General features: G+C 38.5%; 1 protein-coding gene across 4 annotated transcripts in view; it reads right to left on the reverse strand.

Annotated features, from left to right (window-relative positions):
* HELZ (helicase with zinc finger) overlaps positions 1–22,773 on the reverse strand; it is a 77,592-nt gene that overhangs the window by 25,049 nt on the left and 29,770 nt on the right. For 2 of the 4 annotated variants that reach the window (XM_065647710.1, XM_065647706.1), the window contains 6 exons: positions 20,239–20,506; positions 15,323–15,656; positions 10,409–10,539; positions 7,805–7,984; positions 7,167–7,271; positions 317–495 (listed from right to left, as the gene is read on the reverse strand). In XM_065647710.1, the coding sequence (XP_065503782.1) occupies positions 317–495; positions 7,167–7,271; positions 7,805–7,984; positions 10,409–10,539; positions 15,323–15,656; positions 20,239–20,506 (1,197 nt within the window). The remainder of the gene's footprint in view (positions 1–316; positions 496–7,166; positions 7,272–7,804; positions 7,985–10,408; positions 10,540–15,322; positions 15,657–20,238; positions 20,507–22,773) is intronic. The other 2 variants (XM_065647707.1, XM_065647708.1) reach the window with 2 other exon arrangements.

Consider the following 22,773-nt stretch of genomic DNA (forward strand, 5'->3'; position numbering starts at 1 on the left):
ATGAGCATCAGATTCAAAGTCAGAATCTCAAACAGAATTTTCCCCCTTGGATCTCAGAAACCAGATCACAGATAGTACTGCTGCTTTCATTATTTATTTTTTAAATAAAGAAAAAACAGAATAAGCAAAAGGTTCATTTGAATGCCAGCAGCTTATGGCTTTGTAATAAACATTTATTCATTAAAAAAACAGAAGAACATTTTAAGATGATCATGGTTCCCTTTATTAACAGTTCAAAGAATCGGGTAAGGAACCGACACTGGTGAGAAGAAGATCATTGTCCAGCATGGGCACAGCTGGTTAGAAATGACCTCACCTGGTTCAAGATCCAGTTGACATAGATACTGTGATGTATTTAAAGTAACAACTACTACTCGTTGCTTAAGAATGTCTTCTTTCTGGGGCATCTGAAAGGTGGAATGTGTGCTTGAAATCAAACAGTACTGATGCACAACTGGGTGGACAGTCTTTACCCAGCGATTTCTGAAATATACCCTAGAAAAGAAAAAGGGGGGTTATTTTCTATACAGCTTGATCACAGTGACAGCCTAACATTTCAAAGGCCAATATTCTGTTTTCTGGTAAACAAACATAATATTCAGGACGCAAAACATCACAGCTACGCAGAATTACATGCTACAATATGCTAAAATGTCACAGATTTACCTTCCACTATTTGCTGCAGTGTAATGCTACATACATGAACAGTTACCAAGGACTAATTCACATACAGAAATCTGTACATTCGTCATATGTTTAAGTTCTGCGACCCTCACATCAATATTTATCTCATTTTAAAATATCGGTAATCTAATTTTAAAGAAACATTTCCTCAGCTGAAATACGAATACAGCCCCTAGTCTGGAAGTGGCGGAGCTGCAGTGATCTGCACGTTCCATCGGCTGCAGCCACAGGAGCTTCACGGAAAAATTCCAGACGACATTAATAAAATCCTGTTCTTCCTTTTACACGTACCATACATCTGCCAAGTTCTGCAAACCAAACAGGAAGTATTTTCATCTTTTTTATCACGCAGGGCCATAGTTATGATCCACAGTATAAAAGAACGAGAAAATGGTGCCAAAAAGGATGGCTAGAGTCTAAAATATCGGACATTGCCAGCAAAGAACTGGACTTCAAGTTATCTTTCCATGACCCGTGAGATAACTTTAACCACCGTGTCATGAGAGAAATTATTTTTTTCTTTAAAAGTGACTACATGTTACAGCCAGCCTAGCCACATGGAAGAGGAAAAGGGAAGACACAAAGATTATGCCCCAGAACACAAGTAACTGCACAGAGGTATCTGGAAATAGCCGAGGGTCGGGACAGAGATGGCAAAGGGCTTCTCCAAGGGCTGCTCCTCAAAAATATCACCTGTACCAAGTAACTGCGAACCTTTAAACTACAGGAAACTATTGTACAGATGTTAATTTTTAGAATTAAAATTATTTTAATTTGCCTCCAAAGCAAATTAAGATGAAATGATTTGAACTAATGTCAGTTCTAAACATGGGGTTTAATGCTGTTTGCTTCATCTAGTCAGGATTTATTTTCTTCTGATTAATTTCTCCTGCACTCATATTACAAACCCCAAATCGTTAATAAAGTATTTGGAAAAGCGTAATTATGCACCCAAGTACAAAATATTATTGCACTGGCTGGATTTTGGCTATCACGTGTCCACCCACGTTTGAAAATTACAGCTCTGTTCCGTCTAACGTGAGAGAAGCAATTAGAAGGGCTATAATAAATTTAGTTTTTGAAAATACAACGTCCGTTTTGGACAATAAGCACCAAATGAAATCGCAGGGCAGGACTCCGAACGGCTTTTTAATTCAACAACACAGCCAAACCCGACCCTCGGCGAGCAAAGTAACTCCAGTGAAACCGGGGTCACCCCGAGTCATTCCCAGAACAAGAACCTTCCAATGTCACCCCAACAGACTTATTTCTTATCAGCCATCAAACTGATCAGCTTTATCTGATAAGCTGTTACTCCATCAGTGTAAGAGCACAAAGTCATGGCCTAACAGCTAGAACAAGGTAGGAGGAGCAAGATAATCCCCGCTCTATTCATCCCGGCCATTCTGTCCGCTTTTATTTGATTGTTTCTCAATCTTAACGGAGGGGAATACTTACCTACCAGCTCACAGGAGCACTGTGACGATTAATGAGTTTACTGTGAGTTTATATTTGTAAAGCACTTTGAGATTCTTGGATGAAAGGTGCTATTGAAATGCAAAATATTATGGTTATTAGACATTATTATACCATGCCCTGTCTTTTATTACAGAAATTCAACTGTGTGTGACTCACAGATGGGCTGACAGCATTTCAAACTGCATTGCTGCTTACCCATTAATTTCTTTTATTTTGATGTGAGATCAAAAAGGTAACCCAGAACTATTATTCACCACTGGCATAAAAACACCTGACAAAAGTGACTCCTTGAAAATGTCGTGATATAAGTGAGCTACACTGAATAAGGGATTTCTTTCTCAGGTGCAATTTAGGCTAATAAAATCTCCCGTAATTTCATTACCAGGTTGGTTTTTTTCTTAAGGCTAGAGGAATCCATTACAAAAATGGGATTTACCAGCTTAACACGAATCATAACATTTCACCCCGCAACGTACCCTTGATTTCTGATTAAACAAGAGACTAACCTTCTAATCTTAATACTTGCATAAGCGAAGGACCTGAATGCAGCACAGTCGGGCAGTTACTAATCAAAATGTTCATTAGCACCTGCACCACATTCCATTAGTGAGCAGCTCTAGGTACAAAGAGGAGCAAAAACTGCAGCTACAAAACCAAAACCCAGCCACAGCTCACATGAGAATATATCTTCTCATATCATGTGCCTCACATCAAGACTTGAATTCTGGAGAAATGAAAACCTTGAAGGCTGAGATTAACCCAAAGCACAGGCAGGGAAATCACCCAATACATAGAGAATCACATTGAAATGGAAATCCCAGAATATTCTAGATTAGGGACTCCAGCTTCTGCAAACAAAAGCACTGAATATATCCACTCTCCTTACTAATGCTGGGTTAACACGCACAGAACCTGCATTTCGCATCACCTTTATTTCTATGTGTGGCATCTGGATATCTACAAAAGAAGCCTTTATTTCTGGGGACCTCCAGCCAACACGCCAAAGAATGGAACAAACTATCAGCTAACCTACCTGTGTCTCCATCCATTACACCGAAAAAGAAATTTGCCCAAATAGTTCCATTAAATCGAGTATTTCCTAATCTTCCATGCTCCACTAATAAATTTCCATCAAAGTACCAATTTGTAGAATAGACTACTCGCAAAAGTAGTGGATTTGTATCAGTAATTAAGATGCACAATCATGTCCATGTTCATGTTTCAAGCTGGGATTGCTCCCAAATCACTTAAAATACACTTCTAAGAGTTAATAAAGGGGGAGGCTGGAGTCAGAGTTTCATCTGCACTCCTGTCCTACAAAAGTGACTTTTCCTGACTCCTTACAACAAAGAGGAGACTCACTTTCAATTCTCCGGAACTTCTTTTCCCTGTTGTGAACTGGGAAGCGATACCTCCTCCCAGTTCTCGATAAAAAGGCCAGGACTGTCCCTTCAGGCTCCACAGAACCTTCTTGGATCAACTCCCATCCCAGCCCCTGAGACTTCCTGCAGTTATTTCTCACTTGAAATCCCTCAAGTAAAAAGCAGCTTAGGGGAAAAAGAATCTAGCAGTCAAATTTGATGCCTCTGTTAAAAGACCATGAAAACAAAACAAAACAATCTAAGTAGTACAGAGAAACCTGAAGAAAATTTAAGAGCGCCTGGTTTCCCTCTTCCATTTCTTTTGATCCACCTCCAACGAGAGGCTCATTCTCACCAACAAGGACGTGTTTCTGCTCCCCAGGATGCAGAAAACATGCGAAGAACCTGTCTTACCACCTGAAAGTGACCTTGCCAATCAATCTTCCTCTGAGGATGGCAGCAGATAGAAGCTAGAGCTTCAAGAACAAACAGTGATTGGCTAAACAGGCGGTTATTTTACAAACTAACATGTGATAAGAATAATTAATACTGGTTTTAGCGTGAGAACTTCACGCCAGGCAATTTGGAAAAGAGGGCGACGGTCCTTTAAAACCTGTTGGGTTTTTGGTTTGGGCTTTGTTTTGGTTTTTTTTAATTGAAACTCTGGTTGGCTCCAGTTGGTTAATTTTTATAGTCTGGGTATCTCCTGTAGCCACATACTAAAGACGGCTGGTTTCAGGCTACACACAGTACTTACATGTGTATGTAATGATCTAATTATTTTAAAAAATGAACCAGAGAGGTTTCAGCTGAGATATTTTAAAGAGAATCAAATTATTATCTGACATTGCTGTCTACGAGTTCAGCAATCATGTTTAGGAATAAATAAAAATATTGAAAATACAAATAAAAGCAGCATCAACCTCCTTCCTTTTCCCCTAATATTACATGCAAAACCAGCATATGGATGCAACTAAATTTGAAATACGCAAGTAAAATAATAGTAATAAACAGGAGATACTTCAGTCGCTGTATGCCCAGAAACACACAGAGAAACTGCTGCTATTTGCTTCCTGGGTCTGGGACGGAGTTTTTAGGAGGGCGGTGATGGGCAGCGTTACACCCACCTCAGCAGCCGACGGAGAGACCAGCACAGTCCCAGGGCGAAGGGCTCCCCAAATTCGGAGCCAGTTCTACCCCTTCTGGCTCTGACCCACCTTCGGAAGGTGCCTCCTGCTCCACACTCCAGATCAAGGGGCTCAGCACCCGACAGAAGCACTTAAGCGAAGGCTCTTTCCTCCAAACCGTAAGTTAGGGTCGGGTTCTTTTTCTTTCAAAAACACTTCTGCATTAATTTAAATAAGTATAACAAAATTTTTCCATGTCAAATTTCTTCAGTAAGCACCAGGTTTTGGATTGTGCCCCCAATACAGTTGAATCATCTAATCTAACCCAGAGCTTGCTTTTTTTTTTTTCTGGGTACGAATTTGTTTCTGGGCATCAGGACTGTGAGTTTCACTGCTATTTTATTTAGGTACAAAACTTAGACTCAACATAAATTCTCAGCGTTCATTCTGACTTTGCATTTTCCAAAGGGCACAGATAGTTTTTTTGTTAGGAAAAAAAAAAAGAAAAAAAGGAATTTAACACATGATATTCATGACATTTAAACAAAAAACCCCAAACTCTAGGCTTCAAATTTTTATGTGGCATCATTGACAGGATAATTTATTTAGTGTCTTACCCACTGAAATTTACAGAAATATTGGGACAGTTCTCAGTACTCAGTCAATGTTAATAATTAAGCTTTCCTTCTCTAAAAACAACATAAATACGATGGTGCTCCTCACTAAGCTATGGTAACGCTTTAGCAAGGATACTGTTCAGCCAACTCATCACTTGTAGAGTAACTAAGGAAAAACAATCTAAAGCAAATTGTTCGACCATTTAGAAACACATCAAACTCCACAAGTAGCACATCCAGCTTTGACAATTAACTGCGTCTGCTCCACTTGTTTTTCCTTCAAAATATTGCAAGAGGCTCAGAGCACCCTGTTTAAACTAACAGGGACAATTTTAATTTGGAAATATATCTTGACAACAGACAGTAAGTAAGGTAAGAGATCCATAATTCATTTTATGCTGTCATACAACATATGCTTCTCAGTTATATCTAATAATTTGATTCAAAAACATACATACTTGTGGTCCATAACCATATGTTCACATTTCCAGAGTTGTCTCCACTTTCTAAAACTTTAACTTTTTATAGAGGTATCATGACTATTTGCGCAGTATCATACTATCTACAACAGCACTTTCTGAAGGCTTCAGAACAAATACTATGACAATTATACTCAAATTCAAACATTCAGTGACTTTTAAATTATGTGCTATAATTTTCTTGGCAAATATGTCTTTTTTAATGTGTGTTTTTCACAACTATTTCTGAAACTGGACTACCCCGTGGATGACAGCACATAAAAGAGGGTAGCAAAAGCCTTGCAACCACAATAAAATTGTATTTAACTCCACGCTTTGTTAAATCCCACTTCAATATTCCCCAAAGTGTCCATTACACACTTTTTTTTCCCCACTACAAAATTAATGCACCATAATGATTTCATCACAAAGTGCTTTACAAATCATCTTAAGACAATCTGTGTTAGAACACAACCAGATCGAAGGTAACTTTTCAAAAAACAAGCTGCCTTCTTGCCCTTGGCCGGATCCTCGGTGTCTGTAAAAGGTCCCATGGCACCCAAAGCCAGCAAACCTCGGAGAATTTACACCTGTTGTAAATCTAGCCCTTTCCCATAACTTCACTGGCTTTACTGACATTGCATAAAATATAAGTCCAGGGTGGCTTTTAATAGCTAGCAAGTAAACACAGAGCCATTTTCTTAGTAATATAATAAACTCTCACACTGGCATTCAGAAAATGATGCCCATAATTTTAAAAGTATACACCAAGCTAGCAGTATACAGTGTATATTGTCATTACTGCACAAAATATTCCCAGGAGCAGGTTTCTGCCCATAAATCAATCCTCCTTCGCTATTTCTGTGTAAGTTCACCCTCCTCGCTTCTAAAGTTTCCACCTCTTCTTCCTTTTTTCCCTTAACCGATTTCCCCAAAATACCCGCAGTAAGTACATTTAACCACATATACAACGACTTCAAACTAACTTATCAGAAGAGGCCAAACTACTTTCACATGGGTCTCTACATATGTAGCTCCTATGACATCAAAATGTCTCTTCAAAAAGTGGGGTGGGGAGCCCCAGTTTCCAAAATATCATTGTAAGTGTGAGTCAAAGTTTTCTGGAATTAAAATACAATTAAAGTTCATTTTATTTTATCATAGTAGCTTTTAGAGGAGCATATCAAAAGTTTGCTCATTAGGAAAGACACATTCATCAATAGAATAATAAAAGCTTAAAAAAGGATGTCTTTATTTTTATTTAATAAATGACCCAAATTATGTTGACAATATTTCACGTTCCTTTTAGTCTGTGTTTTTAAAAGCACTGCTGGTAAGGCCAATATGCTTTTATGTTTTAAAAGTTCTTTAACCTCTTTTATAGACACCTTTTCTTAAGAATAGTATTTTATAGATACATAATAAGCCTTAAAAAAATACCTGAGAGGTCTTGCCTGGGGATTGCCTGCTTCTACATATGGATGTAAATAATCCTTTATGTAGAGATCAGCAGCACTATTAGAATGGGTGCAAATGAGAATCCTGCTGGAATAAATGGTGCAAATAAAAAAGCAATGAAGAAACAGAAAACAATTCAAAGCAGTAGAATACAAAAAAAAGGAAACAGTGGCCATCTTCCTGCACATTTGTCTTAATGAATCTAGTCACCAACCTACCATAGTTAGCATGATTCTGCTCTTTAAACTCAAATCCTTCCGTTATTAAAAGATTTAAAGTTCAAACAGCTTTTCAATCGTTATTTTCTGATTATTAATCTAGACTTGATTTTAAGTAAGGAACAGCTTTTATTATCTAGCATACTGCACAACTTCCCATGTTGAGCAAATCACAGTCATTTTACATATTGTCAATTTTAATTAGTTTTGCTCTAAACGGAAAATACAGGCTAAGACTATAAAGTTACTTTATCATGCCCAAGAATGACGGATGGCTTGGGTTTTGTTCGGTTTTGAGCTGGACGCAAATTCCATATTTCTATCTTTCACTTAAATTCAAGTAAAAAAATGACATCATCTCTGCTAATCGAGTACCGCTCTATGTTTAATGCCCCATCTCACCTGGTATTCTGCTGTTGGAGTATGTGCTTGACTGCCTGAGCCAGAGTGAAGGTTTTTCCTGTCCCATAGGGACCGATGATAAGAACGGGGGGCAGTTGTATGGAGAGCGGGGTGGTGATCGCCAGAACAGCCTCTTTCTGCTTCGCGTTCAGCCGAGGGTCCAACTGCTCATCCCATTGTCTGCACAAAAGGAGGCAATGGAGTTTAAAACCACGAGCTGTGACAAGCCACTGTCCGTCAGAAACGAAACAAGAGAAGATTTCAAAAGCGTCAGAGAAATTAAAAGGCCTTTATGCTACTGTATTGTTTGCGCCCTTCTGAGGCACACGAACAGATCAACAAATCTAGAGAAGTGATCACATGCTTTAATCAGAAAAAACTGATAACATTTGCAATAAATCAGTTGTGTTTTGGTTTTGGTGGTGGTGGTTCGTTTCAAAAGGAATCTAACTCCTTCTCAACTTACTTTATCTCACCTAACAATAATTAACCCACACAGTACACATTTTAGGAAAGAGTATATCCTGCACCATCCCCTGATAACAAAAGCAAGTAGACATAGAATGATTTTCTACTATTACTATGCAAAATGTAACACTAGTTATGTTGCTTCCCTGCAGTATTTACATTGTCAACTTGAAAAGTCAACTGCTATACAGCCCCAGGGCTCGGTAAAAGTTACCTACAATGAAATTAAAGAATAATTTAAAAATTAATGGCTACCAATTAACTACAAACTTTTTTTTTTTTGAGATCATTAAGGCACATACCTCTAAAGGGAAAGCAGTCTAAAAAAGGATTTTTGCTGGAACCAGCTAGTGATACCAGCATTAAGAGGAAGATGCTTTCAGAAAATTCCGATGAACATAAGAGGTTAAAGATTTGGAGACACAGTTTTTAATATTCCCACTGACAGATTTAAAAGTAGACACGCGTAGTAAAAACCACCTGTCACTGCTGCACATATGGCCATACTTTAGTAACGTGATCTCCTTTGGTACAAGCACTTTGCTTCTTACAGACCGGGAAAGTTTCTATTCAGTAGTATGAGCAACAGGGCGTAAAACCAGGAGGGAATTCACTGAATTCCTAACTTTTAAGACAGCTATGAACAGCAACCTGGCAGGAGACTCTTAAGAAATACTGGAATTAATAGGGATGTAAAGCAAAAATAGAAGAAAAACAGTTTTGAGACAGAAAAGACAGTTTTGAGTCTGTCAGAAGTACTGATTCTCAAGGTAGGGCAAACCAAGCCACCAGATGGAAAAAAACCCCGTGTTTATTACACTGACTTAAATTATATATATAATGGCTGTCATTCAGTTTATGTATATAAGAAATATAGAACATTATACAAATAAATATCAACTATAACCAATATGTAAATTTCTCTAAATATAAATTTCCTGACATAAAACAGAGCAGATAAAGTTCTAGCTTACTTGACTTACCTTCTTCTTATTGAAATCACTACTTACTTCCAAACTATTCTTAAACACTATTTCCTTGTGAGATTCACTCAAAATTAAGCCAGTGAACAATCGCCATTGCCCTCCATTAGCTCTGTAGTACAATTCTATGCAAAATCTCTTCCCTTCTTTCTGCCCGTTCTGTCACAGCTTTGATGCACAAACACCCTCTCCAGAACGCTGCTCCCACCCTTTTATCCTCTCTGTTTTTCCTGCACTTCCAAAGACAAACTAAAAATTTTCCAGTAATTTTTGTCTTGAATTATCTCGCCGTCTCAGGTTTCTGGCCAGATCCCTTTCCTTTTAATCCTCGAGCTATCTTCTGATTTGTCCTGCATCACAATCACACTCGTAATTCTCACCTTGGAGACGCCACACGGCTCCTCACATGCTGTCCAGGCTATCGGTTCCACATTCCACTCATTTTCCTGGTTTCTAAGAACAGAAACCTGACGCCTCTTTTCTCCCTCCCTATGCAGCAAGAATACTGCCCATATTCCCCAAGCAACACAGCCTCACATTTCTCTTTCCTCTTTGAGACAAACTATTTTCACTGCATCAGCCTTAAGTTTCCTTCACAGTATTTATATTACACGGGGGTTTATAATTTCATAAAGGAAACTGTAAGACATGTATACAAAGAATCTCAGGACTGCTTGCAAGTGCAATGCGGGTCCTTCCATGACTCATTCCCACACTTTTCCTACTCATTCCCTTCAGCGATTTGTTCAAATTTGACCTCATTGTATCAAACTCCAAAAGTCCTACTGGATTGCTCCTTGCACATAGGAGTCTGCACGCTTGAATCCTGCCCAGCAACTGGTATTTCCATTCCTATAAAATATGATGCATAACTTCAGTGAAGAAGAGCAGAATGGCAAATAACAATATTAGATTTGTTTTCTACAGCTACAACCCAACTGCAATGCCTATAAAAACACAGCTCAACTGCAGGGAAAACCCATCAACAGGTTCTGCTCCTCGGAGGATCACTCCTCTTGTTTTATTTGGAACATCGTTAACGAAGAGCAGGGCACGTTGCTTGTTCTAGGGCAGATTTGAGCCGTCTGTTATGAGAAATTCGGTGCAGCATCACCAGACAATCTTGGATACTAAAGTGTTTGTATGGCGGTACCTGTTGGGACTCCAGGGGATGGTGGGAGTCATGCTGACATCGGGAAACAAAATACTGTTGTCCTTGATCCTGTCCAAGGCATAATGCATTTCACAGAGGGGCAAGCGATTTAACTGGAACTGGAGTTCAACCTGCAGGACAAAATGAATGAATAAATGAAGAGGTGAAACAAACAAAAAAAAGATTAATTTAGAAAACATTCATTAGACTTTGCTGTAAATGATACATTTTTATCTTCCTGCAAACAACCGACTCTCAGAAGAAAACAGCAAATGTCATTCAATCAAATGATTTGCAATAAAATTAACTTGCACCTTTTTTTATTTTGAAGGAAAGATAAATACAGCATCTTCTCTAATTCAATTTCATTGTTTGACTTTCAAGATTAGATTCCACTGTACTTTCAGAAGAAAAGTAAAGAGAATACACTCTTGGAATTATTTTTAAATACAAAAAAATACTCCTGGAAAACATTATTGCCCTAAAACATTGTTTTTACAAACATAAGCTTCCATTCCTTATCCTAAGAACAACTACGAAAAAGTGTCAGGCCAGAAATTTTTACGGATCAACAGACAACACAAATCAAATGCGTGAGCGGCAGAGGTAAACCCCAAACATTATTTACTTCTAGTCAAATATTCTGGAATAATATAACTTGTCATTTATGTTTAATTATTAGGACCCTCCAGAAGTTAATTTCTAACAGTTAGTTGCTTATCAATACATACATTTTTTTGTTCTCTCAATTACTTGCATTTTAATGCTAATAAATAAAAGATAATGCCAACAAAATTCTGGTACAAAGCCAGAAACAACGAGAAGAGCATGTTTGTTAACATCCCTGATTAAATTCAGAACTGAACAATGCATAGTGAAATTAGTTCATACATACATATACTAAAAGAGCAAGGAGAAAAATACATTCTGAATTTGAACACAGGATAAAAGCAATTCATGGGGAAACAATTCATTAAAACAGTTCACTCAGATTATCATTTACACATATTTAAGTTTGCAATTAGTATCTCCAAAACCAAATGAACCTGACCAGAGTATTGCACCAAAGAAATTACATGTCAACGTCTCGCACAGAAGCCTGTAGAAAATTCGACACATTTGCACTAATATAAAACAGCATAAAAACCTCATTCAAAGCCATATAAACTTCCGTTATGAACCTTCTCCTGCAGAGAATTCCTCCTATGGAGGAATAATTTAGTTTTCTAGATTTAACTACTTGTTGGAGCTGACATTCCTTTATCTGCCCACAAAGTCGCCTCCTACCATCAGTATCACACCCGTAAAAACCCTTTTGTGCACCAATCACGTTTACTACATGAAGATTATCTCCTTCGAAAGGATTTGCAAAACATAGCTCTCAGCATTTTCTTTTTTTCTAGTATAGTTAAATTACACTCTTCATATTATTATGTAGTACGTAAAATCAGCACTCGCTTTGCCTTAAATAAACGATGTTTGCTTGTATGAGTGCGGAATGCGGCCATGAACTTGCAGTCTCCGGCAGATATGAAGACATTAAATATTCATCTTGACTATCACAATTTTACAGCAGGGTGTAGAACCGTAACTCTGAAGAAAAGGGCAGTGGCAAATCTGAACAGCGTTAGGTATGGAGTTCACTACAGGACTGTAACCGCTCGGAAAAGGAGACCTTTGCCTTTTTCTCCTTGCTAGAACAGGAGGCTGAGGGGAGACCTCCTCACTCTCTACAACTACCTGCAAGGTTGGAGCATGGAGGGGGTTGGTCTCTTCTCCCAAGTAGCAAGTGATAGGATGAGAGGAAATGGCCTCAAGTTGCACCAGGGGAGGTTCACATTGGATATTAGGAAAAAATTCTTCACGGAAAGGGCTGTCGGGCATTGGAACAGGCTGCCCAGGGCAGTGGTGGAGTCACCATCCCTGGAGGGGTTGAAAAGGCGTTTAGACGAGGTTCTCAGGGACACGGGGTAGTGCTAGAGTTGGGTTATGGTTGGACTCGATGATCCTGAGGGTCTCTTCCAACTGAAATGATTCCACCCTAAATTTTTTTTAAACAGGACACATGAACTTCTAAGAAATTTTGTTTCCCACTCTTCCACCTTGTAGTTTATGCCCATCCACTGCCCAAGTAAACACCCTGGTCCCCAAAAGCTGGGGTTCAGCACTTATGACGAGTGACGGAGCCACCTCGCCCGCCCAGCTCTGTCCTGTCCTGCCCACCTGCACCCAGTGATGATTCGTCCACCCAACAACATCCCACAGACGTTTGGAAAAGACTTGCGCACAAATGGCAAAGTCCCACCTGCACAGTTTGATCTAGAGAGGAAAAATCCCTTTCCCCAGACAGATCCAAGGCTAACAAAGACCACCCAATGTAACAATGAGAATTTAAAGTCTGAAAAACTCTGATGCTCATCTGAGCGATGCTTTAATAGCTCCCAAGCAAGGAGCCTGGCATGAAATACCTCCTATTATCTACCTGCATTCACCGCTTTTCTTTAACAGCTTGGAATTTGCTTTGTTTTTAATCCAGTTTGGACTGAATTGAACAGTTATATTTGCTGTTCCAGAGTACTGAACGAGGCCATCTGTGAAGGAGAGGCATGTAACCTGCTTTAATATATATTCCACACTAAGAAAACAGTGGGAAAGGAAGTCAATCCATTGCCAGTTTCAGGGAAGAGGACACAGAGTAATCACTCCAAAAATAAAACAGTCGCATGTTAGTTTGGTCACCAAAAAGAGCAGCAGCCAAAGGGGTTTAAAGCACCAGCTCATCCCATCCCATCCTCATGAATGGTGCCCTTGATAACGGCAGAATTGCGTATTTATCAGAGTTAAGCCAGGACAACAGGTAAACGAGTGATCAGGAAGTTTCTGAGATGAATTATTAAAATAGGAAAGGAAATAAACCACCTAATTTATCTGAAACCTACAGAAAAAAAAAGCAATTTTGTCAATGTTTAAGAATCACATAGGGAATACTAACACCACTGAAGACAACTGCAAAATTTCCAGCATCTTCAATAAAAATGCTATACATCCAAATTATAATATCCTCCGTTCTAATGTGAGGATCTCTTTCCAAATTTTCAGTCAATACTTAATCAGAAAAAATTTCCTCACCATTAGAATTCATTAAAATACAAGTAACACTTTAAGGATTTGAGCACCAGTTCACTGGTACATGTATGAAGTACCAAATGATTTTACAAATAACTTCAGGGCCCAGTTTTTCACGCAGAACAGATTTGAGGCCTCAGAGAAAGTTTTTAAGACACTCAAAGAAAAATAAGCCAGTTACTGAAGCCCCAGCTCATTTTCCATTCCAGTGGAGTTTCTGATAGAATCAATTACTAAGTTTAATTATTGTTTTAAGAAAACAAACACAAACCAAGAGGCCAGAATAACGTACATCTTCCTAGACCAATTATCCCTGTTAAATTAAGACATTAGGATTCTTGCATATGTTTCCCCCAAAACAAAATCAATGGGAAGAATTAACCCTTTGGTGAAAATGCGTTCACTTCACGCAATTCCAGTGCCCATAATTTGAGGCTATTTCTATTTGGTAACAAGACCAACCATAAGGTCCACAGAGACACACACTGGGAAAGGGTGAGGAGTTTTAACTTCACTTGAGCTTTGTCTTCTATTACAGGCATTTAAACCTAATGCAGTCTCTTGTTTGCAAACCACACATTATGTCAAAAAAAAGTATCCTCACCCATTCCATGTTAACTGCAGAGTAAACAAAAGCATGACCTTCCTGACAACACAATTTTCTCTAGCAAAAGTGTGGTAAGTCCTCATTTTGTGACTAAATGCCTCAGAGACACATAAATATCTGTCTTGGGTATAAGTGTCAGAGGAGTGAAAGCCATGGAGGCAAGTATTAGCATTCTGAAACACAGGATATGTGTAATAAAAGTATTTATCCACCTTTTTCATGCTTCCATCTACCAGCCCTCATCATCATCAAGGAAAGACTGTAAGCTGAAGACTTTTCCACTGAAGGACAATATTCCTTTTGTCGGATATAGGCTCAGAAAGCAGCACAAGGCCCATTCATAGCCTCAGCAGACCTTATTAAAAACCAATCTCACCTCAGGCCTAGGAACAAATAGTGGAATCCACAACTACAAAAAGAATGAGAAGATACAAAACGAATGGGAAGATACAAAATAAAGAATCTAATATGTCAGTTATCAAAGACTGAGTTCTAGCTGGCTATGTCAAGAGCAGCAGATATATCTATCTATCTATCTTTTTTTCCCAGAAACAACACAGGAATAGAAAACTCCCTCATTTGAGTTAATTAAGAAAAGGTTCCTGAGGTCTCTGGTGAGAACAGCTGTGATGGACAAAACGATGGAAGCCACATCAGAGAGATTAAACTGGAGAAAAGTTTTAGAATGAGAGGGGCGATGGTGGGTAGGTCTGGTGGAAGCAAGCCCCTGAACTATTCACAAACACCTACCTGCAGGAAAATAAAAATAACACAAAGTTTTCCTTTGCAAGTCCACAGAGAGAGGGCTTTGTATAATATTTGAACCAGCGATGTAAAAAACAATGTCCAAGACAGCTTACAAATCGCACTCTGAAAACCATGAGATATACGAGCAAAAATCTGCAAGCAATGCCTAATCATCTTTGAAGAATTTTGCCAGAAATGAAATTCATTAAAATGTAATTTTACTCTGTGACAGTTCTAAAATATTAATTTCTTTTCCAAATAATAAGACTCATACATACATAGGTAGATTTCACCTATCTGAAATACTCATCTGTGCTCTGCTTTCTGTGTATGATGATGAATAATCATATCTTCAAGCAATTATTTGGGGGGAAGCCAAAGCAGACACAACACAAAACAATTCTCATCCCGAAACCACTTCCACTCAGACTTACCTGCATTTCACAGTCTGCCCGAAGATTCAGTTCCTCGCAGCATTCCCTGGATACCCTCAAGAAGATATAATCCTTCGTTTTCTCCTCGATAGCTGCTTCATAAACCTTCTCTTTGGTTCCTTGGGTCTGTGCTGACTTCTCTTTAGTGACAGGCAATAAATAAACAGCATTGACTTTGGTCATCACCAGCCGTCCAGCCAAAGTGTCTTCCGAAAGCGTTTCAGTGAGCTTAAAGCGGCCGAAAAGTTGTCCGTTTTGGGCGTACTTTGCACCTCCAGAAACACCGGTGAGCATGAAGCTTGCTACAATCTGCAATTGCACTTTTATGTTGAACCTGAGTGGGAAAGCACCGAGTCAGTGTGGAAAACGCTCTCGGATTCGGGAATTTCATGCATTCACACTGGAGACTCACTGCCCTGCATTTTGAAAGTATAACTTTGGAACGTAAACACGTATGGCCAAACTGGCCCTTCCTAAGAGTGCAGCTGTCAAATGTTTAGACATTTGCTTTTGATCATAGCCCATGAAACATCTATTCAAAAGAACCGACGTCTAAGAGCTTGAAAAATGAACCTGCACGAGAAAGAATCAAACACCACATTTTCTGAGATCAAAATGAGTTTAGGGTGAATTAGAGTTGCTGTGCATGTCCCAAAGCAGTAAAAAATTCTATTTAAATAGCTCGTAAGCTTATACTAGGCATTCAAGGAGAGACATGCAGGTGAAGAACAGAGTGAGATTCCTATTTATTTAATGTACCTTTTCCACGCTGCACATCAAAGACAGTAATCTACATCCTAACAGGTACATGGTATTATACCTATAATGCAGAGGGACTGATTAAAATGCCTCCAAAAAAATAAATCAGAATGTAGGCATTAAAATGAGATCATTTTATTGGAAATAGGGGAACAGCCTCACAGGCTCAGCCATATAACCACCTATCCACAGAATTCCTATTAGCAGCGAGTTCCCCCTGTAATCAGAGACGTAACAAATTCATTCTTTATAGTGACCATTTTCTAGAAGTCACATGCATAACACATTAAAGTGACTTATTAGCACACTTTATTGACCTCTCACCAATACATGCTGATCTCCTCCTAGTGCTTGCAGTTTTTTAAACAGATTGCTTCAACCTTGTTTTAAAAAGAACAGAAGTGGGAAAAGGTCTGTCACACTAACAATATTCAGTTCTCTTCTCATCAGCAACTTTCTCCTGAATTTGCAACAAATTACAGAAAAAAAAGTAAAAACCATTTTTTTTTTCACAAATGAAGTAAAAACGCTCAGAAAAAAAATCTCATTTTCTTATAATACTTTTCATACTTATACTGGGTTTATTTGATCTGTTCTTCTTGTAATTTTTTATTTCACCTAATAAACTGGTAATTTATTATTTAAGCCCTGTAGCATCAATAATCATAAGCCCATAACAATAAAAACCAACATTTTAGCTTGCTTGGCAATTAAACATGTACCAAACCAATCAATTTTTTTTTTTTTCCATATCTGGTAAATCATGAGTCTTGCACAAAAACCGCAAGTTTGCCCCCTTGTGGTAGTAGTTGCTTCTTTACATAACATGGGCATGAAGTCAGATCCAAATTTCACATTTTGCACTCTCGAAAAGCAAGAGATGTTTTCTTACCGAGCATGATTTGTTCAGTTCATCAGTAACACAAATGCTACTGCACAAGCTCCAGTTAAAGCAATCGCTCAAACCCACATCTAAACCAACTCATATCTCATTCAGATATTGTTAAAATACTATATAAAACATTTAACACGGTAACCAAGAGCTCAGCATTATTACTAAGATACAATCACATGCTATTGTTAATTTATTTTCTTAAAACTTCTATAAGGTTGAATCCCTATGCTACTGAATATGCATCAGCTCATTCACAAATTCAGATTTATAAAAACGTGCTGGAAAACAGTATTACTGCCATTCTGAAACAAGGCGCAAGTTCGTGTCTTTGTAAGTGACTAAACTGGACCTGCTGTGCTGAAGCGAATCTGAAGATGAGAGATTATCAAGAATTTTCTATTGAGTAAACTGACACCTTCTGGCAAACTGTTAAACTGCAAAATCCTCTAAGGATCAGATTTGAAAAATCAAAAGTTGTTTCTTTCGTCCATTCCTCACCCTTGCTTTGCAGGTTTATCCAGTCACGCTGACGCCAATGGAACAAACGAAACCTCACGGCTCCTCCTAAGCTCTGCAAAATCCCAGCCTAATCCCAATGTTAACGAAACGAGCTACAGAAAAGCCTGCTGTTCATATTTAAAATCACATAAATTAAAAGACGACTTCATAAATCATTAATTCATCCAGTACCATTGAAAACTATAAATTCCCAAAAGGCAAATCATCCCATTCTGAACAAAGGCCCATATAACAATTTCTTACAAGTCCATTCAGCACATTTCCTCTGCATTTACACACGCAGGGCTCAGAGGGTGTGCGGTCTGACACCTTCCTAGGAATTGATAAATGGGAGACACAGTAATGACAAAGGCAAACTTATTTTCCATCAAAGCCAGTATTTTAAGCTTTCACAGACAAATCTGTAACTCTGGTAGCAGACAGTGCGCTGCATGGAAGGAGCTGAATGTCACATCACGCATTATTTCATGTTCATACAAGAAAATACACAGTAATTTCCAGCCACTAACAGTTATATGCTGTTTTTCTTTTGAATGTGCAGGAGAGACAGAGTTTTAAAACCATCAGATTGTACATAGGGCAAAACTTCCCCAAACCAAACTAGCATCTAGATCAGAACATTGTTTTGCTTTTTCTTACAGAATATGTTTGCATTTGGAAATTAGACGGCAGTGGCTCCTTTATTCTAACCTTTATTGCACTGCTTTGTGATGTACTTACACGGAGTAATTTTTATAAATGCCTCTTGAAAGATTAGAATAAATACGATTTAAAAGTAAAGCTCCCTGACGCTACCCAGAAGGAACTCCCTTGTAATTGAGTTCAAGGCTTTTTAACGCCGCCGTAACCTCCACCCAACACTTCCCAGTAGTTCCACTAAGGTGATCGCACAAAACATCTGAAACGTTGTTTTCCTAGAAAGTGAGAAATCATCAACATTCTTAAAACCCAACAATTCACTCCAACCTGAACTGCAGACACTCATTTTATTCCAGTTTGCCATAAGAGACCATGACAACCCTACTACTTTCACGATGCACATACTCAAAGCCACCAGAGAGTAGCAGCTCAACAACATTTTCATTCACGGCACCACTCCAGAGGTATCACAACCCACTTGTATTTGTATTTTGGGGCCCATTTCAGGCTCGCAACCCTGACACTTCACGAGAGAACAGCACGCGTGTGATCTCAGCCACCGAGGATCGGGAAAGCGTGCGAGTCTGGGCCTCGGCGCAATAAAGTGGGTCAGCGACAAGATCCAAAGAATATTTCTGTCATCGACACCATCAAACCAGAAGGTTTCAAGAACATTTTTAAAACGGACTTTTATTAATCTACTAGACGGAAAAAGAAGAGCAATAACTTCGCGCTGCACTGAATTGTCCAAAGGGGAAGCATTACACACAGGATACACTTATTTTTCTTGCATTTCTACAGGCGCGCTGCTTTTCGGTTCCCTATGAGGCGTGAGAGCGCAATTGGCAACGTGAAAATTCACTCAGTAAAAAGACTGTTTACTTTTACATCATATTTAATGATGTTTACCTCAAACCCACTTTTGTTTTAAAAAGCCTTAGAAGAGTCGTCCTCATTATAAATATGTATGACAGAGAATATTTCTGTGTTCAAGCATGATTCCTCTGTCAGATTCCAGCTCAAAAGCAGAGCACAGCAGTAATAAGAGATATGAAGAAAATGAGTTCAGATACACTGCCCCTCATTCGAGATACAAAATGAAATGGAACCGTTTTACTGCTTTAAAAGCATCGGAAATACAACTACTCAGAGTATTTTCTTCCTAAATTTTAGAGGGGCGATTCAGCTGAACCTCTGTAGCTCCAGGAGTGGCCTGTCTTAAAAGACATTTCTGATTTGGAACTTCGGTAGGTGATAGAACTAAATTTGCTACCAAATCAGGTTAAAGAGAAGTTACGCCTTTTTGACCCTCCATTCCGAGTAGTGCAACACTTTAAAACCCTTTCGTACCACATGAGTGCAGGCAAAATTTTTAACCACAAATATCAAACTACAGAAAAAAGGCCCCATGAGAGTCTACACGTGGGAAGCTCATATCTTTTTCCTCACTCTGTTCATGCAGCTAATCCAGTTGGGTAAAATATACATAATACCTAAAGATACTACAGAACGAAACAAACAAAAAAAAGGCATACTGTATGCCTTTTATTCACAAACTGGTTTTCAGCCTATTTAGAGAATAAATATAATAAAATCAGCTGCCACACCATCATGAGATCAGAGTTTGATCCACCCACAATTCAACCTTTGTCTCGAGAAAAAAAAATTGGTTTACACTCCCTCAAGGCCTTTTATACAAAGATTTCATATATTACTTTGCTATAACCCACTTTCACCAAGGAACAAACATATGATTCCTATTATTAATACCTTTTTGTATCAAGAGCCAAAAAACTATAAACAGAAATAATTATCATTCAGACGTTAACAAAACATTGTACAATAGCTGGTTTGTGCCTCCAACTGTAAGCATAGACTGATACACACAATTTCGTTTAAATGAGTTATCAGTAAATCACATTCGTTGAGCGCCAGTGACCTTTATCAAAAGTTACTATTTCCAGATTCATATTCAACTTCATTTCCAAGAAAAAGGAAGATTGAGTATCTTAATCATATAGCTTTAATGAAACAAGTCGCATCCTCATTTTAATAGGACAGCAAGAAACATCTAAGAAGTGTTTTTTATAAAGGTATCACTTACTTGCTGACTTCCTTATACTGTGCTATTTCCTCTATATAAAGGAGGTCATGTAGCCGTGATTGATAGTTGGTCTTGGTCAATGATTTGTCCAGGACAGATTGTGTGAATAGCTGGTCAGCAGAGAGGGGGATTTGGTATCTGGTAAGAAGGCTCTTCTCCAATTCAGTAGTTTCATTAGGCTCAAATTCTACAATAGTCTTAGAAGTGGAATCCCAACGCTTAGCTGTGGTTAGGAGCTGTTGCCGTGCGTGCATCAGGTATTCAAGATCTGGATGTAGATACATAATCAGGAAAGGAAATAAGTTCAAGTTCCACATGTGTCTGGTTTTTATTTTAAAAAAAACCAAACCCTACTAAAAATAACCCCATTAGAGATAACCAATTAAATGTGGGTGAGTCTCCTCTGCCTACAACAGCTTTAGGAAGTTCACTGCCAGTAACTACCATCCCTATTTTCCAGGTGTACACAGAGAATAAGCAGGCTCTGAAACAATATCAGAAAATAAAATATTCTATGGATAGCAAATACAATGAACACAGACGAACAAGGAAAGCGCTTTTAATAATTGCAAGCAACTTTCGAGGCCTTGGCATCACAATATGCTTTCAAAGCCTAACTGCAACATCATCTCATTTCAAAAATATAAAGTAGAGAAGAACCTTAAAATACATACTATAAAATTTAGAAGGTAATAAATACAAGTTGATAAGCTAGCTGTTAAGAAACCGTTAAATTTGCAACATGGTGAAGGGCTTTAAGAAAATTCTGCAATACTGTAAGGTGTGTATTCTGCAGAGTTGCATTATAGAGGTAGAGTTAGCTGCCAGGCAAAACCTAATGTAAACTAACGTGATATAAAGTTAGAAAACTAAAAGGAAATTGATTTTTCCGTATACCCCAATTTCAGGGACCACGTAGCTTAAATGAGAAACAGAAGGCCAAGCACTGTCTGCAGCCACTCAAAATCCATCCATTAACACCACAAAACCATTATGACAACAGTGCATCAGCCAACAGAATCGCAGCTAAATTGCAGAGCTGAAAGTATTTGGCATTTATAGGGAAGCTATGATATCTTAATGTATTATCTCTGAGGAAGATTTAAGATAGGTATCCAGGATATCACACCAACGCTGGAAAATGTGTGAAAAAGACAGTTTCAAATTCAAGTCAAATACTTAACATCATCTTGACTGTCTTTATCCTAAATAGAAGAAAAACAGCATTTCAGCAGAAGAAATCTCAGTTCAGCTTGGCTATGACTACAGGAACATAGCTTGTTTTGCTCGCTAATCTCTTAAGTACGTGTTCACTAAGAAGCCAAAGTCAAATATCTACCTCAAGCCTGAACCATGTTAGAAGCTACAGTTCTATGGCAAGAAAAAGTCTGTGTTTGTGTGGTTTCTGTGTTGGAAATCATCTCACCATAAATGAAGCTTTCGCTGGTACTAACCATACCTCAGACCACAAAAACTCGGGAATTATGCTGGGATTAAGTCCTTGTTTGCTGGGAAGACAACTCCCAGGACTAGAGAGGCCTGACTTAACCAGTCCTGGCACAGATTGCACATGCAGTGCATAGAAAACCTCTCTTAGTTCTCTTTTTCCATAACACATTAAGATTTCTCAATGCATAACAGAGGCTCCTCCATTAAAATATTTTAATGTTGACCTTTCTTTCCTGCCTAGATCCCTACACAAGGCCCTGAATCACATGCAAATGTAGAGACGTCAGGCAGCTTTCTGTTTGAAAAGCACTTCCATGAGATCCCAATCCATGTAGACCAAAAGTAAAAGACCACAGACAAGCAATATGTGCAAAGGAAATATCAGTAACTCATGCCAGAGACTGCTACCTCAGTTCATCCAGCGCTTCCACGTGGACCTGAATTGCCTGGTTCTTGCATCACTTGGGTTAGTAGGTAGTTTAAGCCAACAAGACCATAGATTGGTTTGACAGTAACTCTGACTTTGCAAATAAATTATGGCTTGGTCTTCTTGATCTTAAACAGGTTCACAATAAAAGGACACCCATTCTCCACAAACTGAACATCTTCGGAAGGTGTGATTCCCCACATTGTTCCATGGAGATCATTTAACAGTTCCTGAAAAGCCCACAGCCTTCCTTCTAAGCACAGTTTCTCACTCGCAGTGCAATATTCTCTGATTCAAGAGACATTCCAACTTGTACAGTCTTCCTGCTCTTGGCTACAAGTACTTGGGTAATCTGGAAAGATCAGCTCGTGACCTTTGGTACTTGCTATCTGCAGTGGCTTTTTGTTAATGTTGCAAATATTAACCTGTTATATGAAGATAAAGGCCAGGAATAGAAAAAGGCTGTTTTCTTAGTTTCATCTATTTTCCTTCTTTTTTCTTTCTCTTCTTCTTCCTGTTTACATCCCAGTGCTACAATTCTGTTTCTTTGGTATCTGTATCTCTCAAATTTTCATAAAAAATTACCACACTCTATCCCATCCCTTTGTTTGCTGCCAAGTGACATAGTGACCTATATTCAGCTCCCGTAATCTTTTACC

Source organism: Caloenas nicobarica, chromosome 18, assembly GCF_036013445.1.
Source record: "Caloenas nicobarica isolate bCalNic1 chromosome 18, bCalNic1.hap1, whole genome shotgun sequence".
Lineage (NCBI taxonomy): Eukaryota > Metazoa > Chordata > Aves > Columbiformes > Columbidae > Caloenas > Caloenas nicobarica.